A 12,379-nucleotide genomic window follows, 5' to 3' on the forward strand; every position below is an offset into this window, starting at 1 on the left:
TCTGTTCATGCCCTGGCACAGGCGGTTCATTTTCTTCTGGACTGCAGGGACAGCAGGCATATCGATGTGTACTGTGCACACTGCTCATTTCTCACTATTAGAGAAGTTACGGCATGATGTCATGGCAGGTAAGCGTTCTATGGGAAGGTAAATCTTTTAAAGAGTGTCATTGTCTCTATGGATTCCCCTTCTCTTTTTTAAACCATGGAGCAGCAACATTGTTGTGGTGTCACTAGGACTTTCAGTTGAAGCTTTTTCAATATAATATACAAGCCATAGTTGCTGCTTGTTTATCTTATGCAACTAACAACCATTGACAAAGCCAATAGTCCTGGCTTGTTGTAGGTATCATGTTACTTGTTGTATTATATATCTGGATGCAATGATAGAAACTGAAAAATACAAGGCTGGCTACACACTATGCTAAGCACAGATTTTTAGGTTGCATGTTTTTAAGCCATACCCTTAATTACATTGTCCACACCCCTTTGAGTGACCCCCCTCGCCCCCCCCCCAGTTTTTTCTATCGAAATTAAAGCCCTGGACAACAGTTTTAAGATCTTTTTCTAGATCAGCACAAGTTTTGCACCCAAACATGGACTTTCTCTAGACAAAATAGTATTCAGTAATAGAAGATAAGGATTCCAAATCTCAATATTAGAAGAATAGAATTTGCATAGAATGTTATCAATGCCAGATGTGTTGCCTGTCTTTTGAAGCTATGATTGTATGATTGTATCAACGAAAGTCCTTTTCGCCACTACATTCCAAGAACGTAAATGAATGGTAAGAAGTTTGAAAATCAGGGATTGTATTGCTTACAGATTCATAAATCGACAGACAGGATCACTCTTCCATAGGTCACTAATCTGTTGTGCTGGCACTTAATGACATCACTCACCAATTATTTGTAGGACATACTTAGCATCTCTCGAGTCTCTCTAGAAGTGGTATATTTCCCTTTACGTTTGGATAATAGCTCTGACCTGACCATATGACATACTTTTTCTAACTACGAGGAGGTTTTCTTCAGCCCAAAGTTTTGGTTTTAAAAATGGACTTCATGAAGTAATGCTAGACAATTTCTATGACTCTGACATGGAAATTAGACCGTTTTCTTCTGAAGTGGCAATAAAGAAATCCTCCAAGAAAGGTAACAATCGATCAGACAATTTTGGCAAAAAGATAAAAACACATTCAACTGGTGCATGTTAACAATTGGTGTCAGTCAATTTTGTCTCCATATGCCATTTATTCAGTCATGATTAGTTACAGAGTCATGGCAACTCTGAAGTCATTAGATTAGCTTCATGCCTGATAATGTGTACCTTTAGCTTATGTCTACTATATATACAGCCAGTTTATGAAGTGTATCCCCTTGCACTAAAGGTCAGGCTGGAGGTTTTTAGGACACAGTCCTTCCATTACAAGCTTGCACATCCTCTTTTTTTTACTATATCAATTAATTTAGGGACTTTTCATCACAGAGCTCATCCTCTCTAGAATACCCCACAATTTTTGTATTTATTTATTTTATTTTAAACCTTAATTGCTCAGCAAACATTAAACAAAAGACACTTTCCCGTTCTCATGACGTTGTAATTACTGTGGTATTTAGCAGTCTTACATTATAAATTCAAACAGTACAGTAGGCAAGTATTACCCCATAACTTGTCATTATCGTACTGCACCACTAATCAGGCCATGGTGCAGTATGTGCTGCTCACCCAACCTCAAGTTTCCCATATGGCTTAATGTATGTCTCATATCTTAGTGCTCCCACATGCCACATCTGATATCTTCTGTCCCTTTCAGGGCGGCGCGTACATTAGTAAACGTCAGGGCTGGGAACTCTTGTTTCTTGATGCTCATCATCTGCGGATTTGTCACCCCCTTCTTTAGTTGCTCTATATGTACTGTACAGCGCCCAGAATATTTTAGGCCTATTGGGGGGAGGGAGGAGGTCGCTATAATTCTCCGTTTGGGTGCTGCAATACAGCATATCATTCGCCCACTGAGCAGTCGTAGGAAGCGGTCCCTTTGACCAACAAATCGCCACTTTGTGCTTGGCCAGCAACAGGCCTATGTCCACTAATCTGCGCACATCTTTAGGCATGGACTTAGAGTAGCCCAGCAGAGCTGGAGCCAGCTCCGGCGTAAGTGCCTGCCCAATTATCGCCTCCATTTCAGAGAAAACTCGTTCCCAAAATCTCGCGATCTCCGGGCAGAACCATACCAGATACATGAATGCAGTCACCTATTCACTGCAACGCTCGCACCTCGACTCTTCCCTTAGGCCATAAATGCATAGCCTTTCCGGAGTATAGTAAACCCTGTTGAGATATTGGAAGTGGATCAGTCGGTGTCTCCCATTGAGGGAAACACGTTTCATGCTGGTGTAGCAGTACGTCCACATTGCGTCATCTATTTCCCTATCTAGATCTCTTTGCCATGTTAAGTGGGCTTTGGTAAAACATTTCTCTCTATAGGACATAGTTAGCTTGTAGATTTTAGATACTATTCTCATTGGTTCCCCGGTTTTTATAACATAAGATAGGGCGGTCAGCTCTGGTGGTTCCGCTAAGTTCCCCCCTAAGATCTGTAATAACGCGTGCCTGGTTCTGTGAAATTGGAATTTGGTAAGTAGGGTGGGAGTTGCATCCCCTATTTCCAAGTCTTCCCAGTTTCTTGCTGTGCCTCCCACAAACAGGTTACCTATAGTACTGACCTTTATTGAGTAAAGCGCACAAACTACTCCCCCATTTCTACATGGAGGCAACCAGTGGGTCTAGAGGAGAGTACAGGATAGCTCCTGCCTAAAACTTTAAAAGGTGGTGCCATGCGTGCATAGTCGCGTTGATTGAATCAAGCATTCCTGTCCTACGATCTGGGGGTGAAAAGAGCAGCATGGGCAATGGACGAGGGGAAGCCACCACCCTTTCAATGCGCAGGTGCGGGTGTCCGCCGGCCATTTAACCAGTGATAAGCATGCGCACTTTGTGCTGCCCTATAGAAAAAGTCTAAATCAGGTGCCCCCAGTACTCCCATGTGATAAGGTAATGTAAGAATTTGCCATTTGATTCTCTGTTTTTTACTCGCCCATGCCAATTTGACCATCAATGTTGTAAGTCTCTTAAAAAATGTGCCTGGAAGAACCAATGGGATATTAGCAAAAAGAAACAGAAAGCAAGTGAGTATCACCATTTTCATTATAGAGACTCCGCCCTTGAGGGATAGTGGTAATCGGATTGAGCTCTCTATCTCATCCTCCAGTTTACTGACCAATACGCCAGAGCTTGCCCTAAATACGACGTCAGAGTCCAAATGTATCTGGATACCAAGTTATCGCACCAAGTCCGTCGTCCACTGCAACGGGTAGTCAGGTTCAAACTGAGTTGTGGCCGGAGTAAGGGGAAATATGATAGAATTCGGCCAGTTAACACGCAGTCCCTACACCCCTCTGAAACGTACCACTTCTCGTAGTACAAAGAGATTACGTTCGGGATCATGAATATATAAGAGCATGTCATCTGCGTAAGTCTAGACAATAAGTTCGTAACCCAGTATACGAATACCTTTATACCTATGATACTCTGGAAGCGCACAGGCTAAAGGTTCTGCCACCAAAGCATAGAGTATCAGAGAAAGCGGGCAGCCCTGTTGTGTGCCCCTAGTGATATGTATCGGATCCGTCACCAGATTGCCAATTTTATTCCTGGCCATGGGCGCACAGTATAGCACCCCTAGCAACTGTATGAAGACATCCTCCAGTCCCATCCTAGATAACACCTGTCTCATAAAGGGACATTCAACAGAGTCAAAGGCTTTCTCCATGTCAAGAAACACTGTGACCATGGGGTGTCTGGTTTAGAGTGCTGGATCTCACCAAACACCGTGCGTAAGTTATAAGTAAGGTTGCGAACCGGAACAAACCCTGCCTGCTCTGGAGCCACTAGCGTTGGGACCAAAGGAACTAGTCTATTTGCCAGGATCTTCACGCAGATTTTAGTGTCAACATTAAGTAATGAAAGCGGTCGATAGGGTGAGCATTCCTCAGAGGGTTTACTCAGTTTCAGGATAGCTACAATTATCGCTTCTCTCCTCAAAGATGGCATAGTACCGGGTACACACATATCATCGAATAGAGAAGCCAAGTGTGGCAGAAGCAGGTCAGAATATGTCTTGTAGAAGCAACAGTCAGACCATCAACACCCAGAGCACTACCCTGTTTCATACTTGCAAGTGCCATAAGTATTTAGTCTTTCTCTTAGGGTTGCATCAGGGATTCACAATGCGTGTTTGTTAGCCATGGCAGCTTAATATGAGTTAAGTAGTCTAAAATGTCCTCTTCCAAACCTGCACTGTGGGTAGCGTAGAGCTGTGAGTAAAATTTTCTAAACCTCTCTGCTATGGCTGCTTTTTCAGTAGTGCCTCTCCCTCAACTGTTTTTCCTCTCCATTTCTTTAATAATTAGGATAGTACTGCACCCGGGTGCTCGCCCTACTCGTAGATGTGTGCCGTGGCGTATTTACCAAGGTGTTTAGTTTCTGCATCAGCAGTGTTGTGGTGTTCTTCTAGCTGAGTTTTGAATTCCTTCAGTACCTCGTCATCAGCGCTAATTTCAAGGCGCGCCTCCAGATTGGCTAATAGAGTTTCCAGATCTGCGAGTCTCTTACTGAGCACCCTAAGGACCCCTGAGTGTTTGGACATAGTTACTCCACAAATGTAGATTTTGAATGTTTCCCACACCACCTAAAGCTCTCCACGGAACCCACATTCTTATCGAAAAAAAATTCAATCGCTTCAGCCAGCTCCTCCTTAAATAATACATCTAGCAGAGAGTACGGGGTAACCTTCAAGTGAAGGGGGAATAGATCTCTGGGGCACATCTCAAACTAATAGAATCGGGGAATGGTCTGAGAGCGTACGGGGCAGCACCTTACAATTTCCACGTACACTCATACAGCTGTCCGTTAGCTAACCAGTAATCTATACGTGTATGCAGATCGCGATACGCCAAATAATGCATATATCCCCCTTTATCAGGGAATCTCTGCCTCCATACATCGTGCAAGTCTAATTTTACCATATTGTCTGTGACTGCCCTAGTGGATGCCGTGACATATCTTGCCAGTCCTCCCGATCAGTCCTGTTGGGGGTTTAGAACTAAGTTGAGGTCACCTTCCCAGAATTATTGCCCCGTCCCACAATTTCGTACCTTTTCAGTCAGTGCGGCATAAAAGTTGGGGTTATCATAATTGGGGCCATTTACATTTATTATAAGCATGTCCAACCCCTGTCCCCGGTACTGGGAAATTACATATCGCCCGTCTGTGTCAGTTTCCAAGGGATCAAGCGTGAGTAAAGCCCTGGGGTGTACCCATGTAAGCACCCCTCAGGCATGTGGGGTAAACCCCGCTGCATGGATCGAACCCTGCAGTCCCCTGCTGCGGAGCATGGGGCTATTAAGTGGAAGGTGTGTCTCCTGCAGCAGCGCAAAATCTATTTTGTGCCTCATCAAGTAGGCCAGAACCTTACGTAGCTTCCTGTGGTCATTAAGACCCCTCACATTCCATGTGAGAGCTGGTATTTTACCCTGCACTGCAGCACTATGAGGAGTACTACCAGCTGTCCTGTGGTCGCTCGCTACCGGACTATTTGTGCCTCCCATTGGAATATACAACTTGCGCATGTGTAAAGAGTAGTGTCTATAAATAATGTCCTGCCATTCAAGTCCTCATCCCATCCCACCCCTTCCCCAACTGTGCCTAGGCAAAATACAAGCCGCAAACATGCCTCTTGAACCATCCTAGAAAACAGCAAGTGTAAACAACGCCACAGAAAGCAAAGAAGTCCCATCCCCAGGCACAATACCCTAAGTGTGTTTTTCACTCGCAGGCAGAGGTAGCTCTCTTACCAAATTAAAACTGAAAACCCCAAATCATGTCTCTGCTCCGCACACCATCAGCAAGATATAAAGCATCTGAATGAGAAATGGGATCTCAATCCCCCATCCCGTCTATATGCCATAAAGCCAAAGTGTACGTCTAATTAACAAAGTCCCTGCGACGGGCGCCACCCTCGCCCGGGCGCCATCCTTATACTTCCCCAACATTGACGGTCGAGATACTAGGAACAACTAAATCACATCAGTAAATGTGTCCCCCATGCATTATAGATGAGACTTCCACTGATAACCCTGTGAGTGACATTCTTATCTGGAATTAGAGCAGTCCAAACGGCCACCTTCCTCTCCCTCCTAGGAACTTCTCTCCAGGCTATGTCGTTTGTCTTTAGACCATTCCTTCGGGGCCTTCTGTAAGACTTTAGGGTCCATGAGGATTCGCGACTGGCCCTGACGGTTAACACGGGGTCTAGCAGAATACAGCATGATGTAGTCTATGTTGTGTTCCCTGAGTTGTTTCGTCAAGGGAGTGAACTGTCGGCATGATTCTTGTACTCTTAGTGTGATGTCCAGAAACAGTGATATAGTGGAACCCTTGTATTGTAGTGACTGCTTTTCTCTGGCAACTTTCACGGCTGAGTCCTTGTCTCAATAGTTCAGTAACTTCGCTATAATCGGTCCCGGGGGAGCACCAGGTGCCGGGTGAGGGCCCAGGGAGCGATGCGCCCTCTCGACAACAAACATAGGTGAAAAAGTTTCACTACCTAGGAGCGTTACTAACAGTTTCTCAACAAATTACTCCATGTTGCCAGTCTGGGTTGATTCCGGAAGGCCCGTGATCCTCAGGTTACTGCGCCGGGTATCGCGCTTCAAGGTCATCTGCTTTATCCTACAGAACCTGCATCACTCTCCCCAATTGTTTGTGGTCAGCGTCAAGCGTTGTCTGTGCTTCTTCAACCTCTGTGAACCGGCGCTCCGTCATGTCCAACCGTTCTGCGTGTTTGTCCAGTCTCTTGGACATTCTGTCCTTGCGATAGAAGAGGGTGTACATCCTGGTGCCTAGGACCGAAAGGCTGCTTTGTAAACCCTTTTCCATCGCCACTAGTATAGTACAAATGTCGCTGTCAGCTTCTTCCTGGGTTGGATCCTGTGTATTATCTCCATCTTCAGCAGCTGCATCCCGCACGTTAGACTTCCTTTGGTCGAACGTTAGTTTGGGTTGTGTCCTGTCAACCTTGCCCATCTCTTGAGGAGCTCTATAACTGTTCTTTACCAAGAACTGTACTCTCCCAATTCAGACACCACTGCTGCCGTGTAAACTTCAGGAGGTATGTGGCTATGCCATCACGATCACTGTCGAAGACAGCAGTGAGGGCAAGACTTTATCTTTGCTGCCCTACTTACGTGGCTACCCATGAAACAGCTGCCGGAGGGCTTTAGGTCACAGGGTCTCTTCTAGTGCGCTCCTCACTGCAGTCATACAGAGGTCGGGCGCTTTGGAATCAGGCGGGGGCCAAGTCTACTCTGCTTGTTATATGGGCTGGTTTCCACCGCCACCAGTGTCGCCTCTCTACAACTTGCACATGGGGCAGAGCTCGGTTATCCTCTCGCAGGATCCTTCAGCAGAGGGTATAGTATTGCTCCAACCCATTGTATTACGATCTACAGTGCCTGCACAAGCAGCTCTCCAGTTGATCGTGTCATTCAACCGCTCAGAGAGGGCCACTCTGCAGCACCCCATACGAGATGCATTCCGAGTTCCTCAGGTTCTTCCCGTACACCACCTGGGCAGCTGATCCCCACCAAGTCCACACTCTTCTGTCATTGCTTGGGTGCACAAGCAGGGGGCTACGCACAGCATCCCTCCGTCTCGGGAGATGGGGCACCACCAGACCGTAACTGTTCGTGCTCGCCACTCAGGTCGAACTATTCAGCTGGGGAATTCCGTCTCTCCTGCTTCCAAAATGGCGGATTGCGCCTTACCCACTACGCAGTTCCTATTGCCCCAAGATCCAAAATGTTGCAACTCCAGTAAAGCGTCACTCTCAGCACTCCGACTGGGCAGTAGAGGTATTGCAGTAGGCGTGTCTCACAGCCCGGCTGCCGCGCTGCAAATAGCCACTGCCTCCTTCCATTATCATCAGCAGGTATGCCGCCGCTCCTTCAGGCTCCCTTCTGGAGCACTCGCCGACCGGCTGCCCCACTGGCCCGAGATTTTCTCAGTCACCTCACCGCATGTGGAGGGGGTCTACGCCCAGGTCTCGCACTCTGCTGCCATTGTTCTGACTCTCCCAGCCATCACGAACACCAGACTTCAGAAGGCTCCCCACACTTAAAGGAATACATTCTGTGCATGCGATAGTGCATGCGATACAAACACATTCTAAACAGTACAGTACATTCTAAGCATAAGCAATTACATTACACTACACACTAGGGCTCGGGTCTTCGCCGCGTCACAGAGCATCAGGCTGCCATAGCTCTTTAAGGCAGCCCGGGGATCCCGGCCTATGCCGGTCATGCACCAGCCGAGATCTCCCGCTCTGCCGTCTGAGCAAGTGCAGGGATCGGAGGCAGCATGTTTCATTCTAGGCATCCTCCAGAGCCGAAATCAGCCCCAGCTTGCACTCTTCAGATGCTGGATAATTACAAAATAGATCGGTGGCCGTGCAGAGCTTCTCACTTGAGCGGCCATCTTCATCGCGAGCAAGCTCTGCCACCCGGAATACCCCGCATTTATCCACAAACAAAAAGGCTTTGCTGGTGACAAGCAATGGTTTGAATTGGCACCTAAATTCCTCAGCAAACATTTTTTTAGGAGTGGTCTCACAATTTCTCTTTGCATGTCATTCTGCACTAATGAACACACAGTATACAATGTCTTACCTAGAGGAGAGTTTTCAGTTGTATATATCAAATACATTAATTTCAGGCCTTGCAGGAAAAATATTAGTGCTATATGCTTTACATCTAGGATGTCTCTTACTAACATGTTGTCACTTAAATTAAAGACGGTAGTTGTCAACGTAGCTCGCCCATACAGCAAAGTGGCCAGGGGATGGTTTGTAAACTCATTGTTGTAGATTATATGACAGGGAAACAAGGATCATGACTCTTAAAGCCTACAGATGTCCATGTTGCACATCATTTTAGTAATCCGTGGTTTGTTAAGCACAACCATTTTCCATGACAGAAATGTCTAATTGGTAGATGAAGTGGTAAACTGAGACATGTATGATATATCTCTTTGTAATGAAAGAGGAGAAACCAAGCAATCTACCTGATATAAATTAGAGGCAGCGCTACAGAAGATCACATCCATTTTTGGGATAGTATTCTGCTTGGTTTCAGGAGTCACTGAAAACAATTTCGGTGCTTGGGAATATTGTTCTTTACTAGCAGTATTATTAAAATGTATTTGGTGATACTGAATCGACAGTAGAGTATCTAGGGTATTCTCACCAGTCAAAGTGAATTTCATAAAATTATTTGTTGGGCTCATTGTTAAGAACACCCTATCAGTCTTCAAATCAAGTGTGTTAAAAGAGTAACATTACTTATATTGATAATAACGCTTTCTAAATCATGACTCCTGTTTTTTCCTTTTTTCCTTTCCTTTTTCTTTTACATATGCATTGTCTCCCAATCAAAACACAGTAGATCTTAAAACCTGAAGCCCTGTTACAAAGATCTAGCAATCCAATGTATCTCTTTTTTCAACTGATCCTTCTCCATTGCTTACCTCACCTATACCTTTCTCAACAAATCCTCAACTAGAAAGCACCTTCGAGGAAGAACTGCTCTTTATCTCAGAGGTCAATATCAATCAAAAATTAATTTTACATTTTCTCCTATTCTTTAGGATCTTGGCATCTCTGCAGGTGCCATAGTGGATCTCCTGTGCCTGTCAATCCCCATCCCCAAAAGGGATTACTGCGAAAGTGTTCATTAATCTCCAATGTATAACTAAAACCAAGCTCAATTGAGCACAAATCTGTGCAGCCGGCCTCCGTCTTAGTCCAAAATATTTAAACCACATCACTCTTTTTGCGCAAGTTACAAGTAGGAAATAACAAAAAAATACAGTATAATAAATAGAATAGATAACATTTCAATTGTTTGGTAAATATTTTAAATAGCTTTAAAACCAGAAAGGGGACTGATCCTGTTTCATAGATAAGAGCCTAACGTGTTACGATTTTCATGTGTGATTGATAGGGTTTTGAATCTAATACATGCCTGAATGAATGGCCAATGAGACCATCTCATGACCGGTTTCATGTGGTCCTGTTTCTAGGTTGCACTATTAGGCGTAGCCTGGAGTTTAAAAAATATCCTTGTTGGCTAAACCAACTATTAGTCTACAGTAACTCTAGCAATCGGAGCTCCATGATCAACCGGCAAGAAGAGGCACATATTCCAGATGGAAAGTGATGATAGTTGGATGTTCAGCGTCAATAAATGACTCCTATAGTTGGTATTGTGTCAGAATTGTAGATATGAACGTCCTCGACTATTAGTAAGAGTTTATCTGTCTTCAAAATCCACGAGAAGAACTGTCTTATTTCCATTTAGACTGATAATTTAATTGCCTGTGTGAGATGGTTTGTATCCTATTCTAATGCAGATATAGGTGGCCAGACAAACAGGAAACCATTTGGTTGTTGTCAGCATAGTTTTGAAACGGGTTTCCTAGATCCTGTAGCAGATGATCTTGCTTTAAATAGATATGATATAAAAGTGACAGCAAACAGGAACCTGAAGGGACTTGGCAGGTAACTATGTTAGACCTATATCCACCTTAGGCCACCTTCATCCTTAAACAGATCAACAAAGCATTTGTACGTGAGTACAAATATTCAGTCACTGATAACAACTTCCTGCACATAGCCTTGTAATGCTAGGTAGCATGAAGCAATACAGCCAATTCCCACCTATTATTCATGATGTAAGAAAAATAGATGTTTGACTTTCGTATATATTTAGGGGCATAGTTATGTGAGGGTTGTGTCACGTTTGCACCATGTAACGCGGTACATGCATGACACAAACCTATATGTCCGATTTTATAAGCCACGCCAAGCCACTTTGCATGACTCTGAGTGTCTTCAAAAACCTGGAGTAACGCAACACAGTGCAAATCACTGCGTTGCGTTACTCTGCCCTGGGAAGGCATTCCAGGGGGTTGCCTGAGTATTCCCAGGCAACTCCCATGGATTTTGACCCATCCCCATATTTACAAGAAATTGTAAACCTGGGGTAGCTCCAAAATCTTATACCCTCCCAGGGGAGGAGTAACGAGGAGAAACATCTCTATTTCTGCTCGTTTCTTCTTCTTTATATGTATGCTGCATTGTGCAGCACACATAGAAAGCGGAATTTGCCTTCCAGAGTTGCTTTTGTGCAGGAAGGTGCTCCTTCCTGCACAAAAGGTGCTCCTTCCTGCACAAAAACAATCCTGTATGCAACAAAGACACCCTTGCTCAATGGTGTAAGTGTGCCTGCATTGGTGCTAGGCTTCCAAAAGGGTGCCAGCGCAAGGGAAAGGACAGGAATGTGCTGCATTGCCTTAAATACGGTGTATTCATGCCTTTTCCCTACCACATGGCACAGCAAGGTGGGACTCTGCGCTGCACCGTGTGACTTGGCCATAACTATGGCCCTAAGTGTTTGAAGATGAAGGTTTTTAGTGAGTATGCTAGGGGACTGAGGAAAACTTTCTATCATAAGGTTGAGGCAAATGGTATTTCCCATGACAGAATGTGCACCTATGGGACCTCAGGCCAGAACATCACTGTGGTGTCATTTCTTTGTCTTGAACTCTACAAGCTCAGTCACACATTAGTGCTTTTGTTTTGAACAGTTGTTTACCAAACCAGAAAACTGTTTCAATTACTCCTGTTTCTTTTTTGTTTTGTTTCAGTGATTGTTCGGTGCAACACTCCAGGAAAACAATTAACTGCCCCCATTACACAGTGAGTACAATGAGAAGGATTGGCCATTTTGTGAAACAGTTATCAGCATTTTAACAAGTGTGAGACTGGTAGCAATTTTTATGTTATTTTCTGAAGATTGCTTACAATGTGTGCACATCAGATGCATTCATCTCTACAGGTGCAGTCACGCCAAGAAATGGCTAAGCATTTTGTCTGCCTCATCTTATGGAGGGAAATATGTTAAATTGAGCCACATTCACTCTCAAGGAAAAGAGCCTAGTTAGACCCAGCAGAGGCAGCTGATTGCAAAACCTGGTGATTTGACAGTGCCATGGCCCATAAAACTGGTGTGAGAACATTTTCTGGAGGGGCAAGGTAGGCAGAAGTTACTGGGCTCAAATTGTACATTTCAGAGCCTTTCACTACCGGTGTACAGGACCATTACCTTGCTATTGAGTTTAAAATTGAGCACCAAGTACACTCCTTTTGCACCCGACTCTCAGTGTAGAAAAGTTAACTAATCTAATGCTTATTCGCG

The 12,379-nt window shown here is 44.6% G+C and overlaps 1 protein-coding gene across 1 annotated transcript in view; it reads left to right on the top strand.

Annotated features, from left to right (window-relative positions):
- LOC147747769 (uncharacterized) overlaps positions 1–12,379 on the top strand; it is an 802,967-nt gene that overhangs the window by 189,288 nt on the left and 601,300 nt on the right. Inside the window, exon 36 of the mRNA XM_086926120.1 lies at positions 11,829–11,880. Within this exon, the coding sequence (XP_086782246.1) occupies positions 11,829–11,880 (52 nt within the window). The remainder of the gene's footprint in view (positions 1–11,828; positions 11,881–12,379) is intronic.

Source organism: Lissotriton vulgaris, chromosome 1_1, assembly GCF_964263255.1.
Source record: "Lissotriton vulgaris chromosome 1_1, aLisVul1.2, whole genome shotgun sequence".
Taxonomy (NCBI): Eukaryota; Metazoa; Chordata; class Amphibia; order Caudata; family Salamandridae; genus Lissotriton; species Lissotriton vulgaris.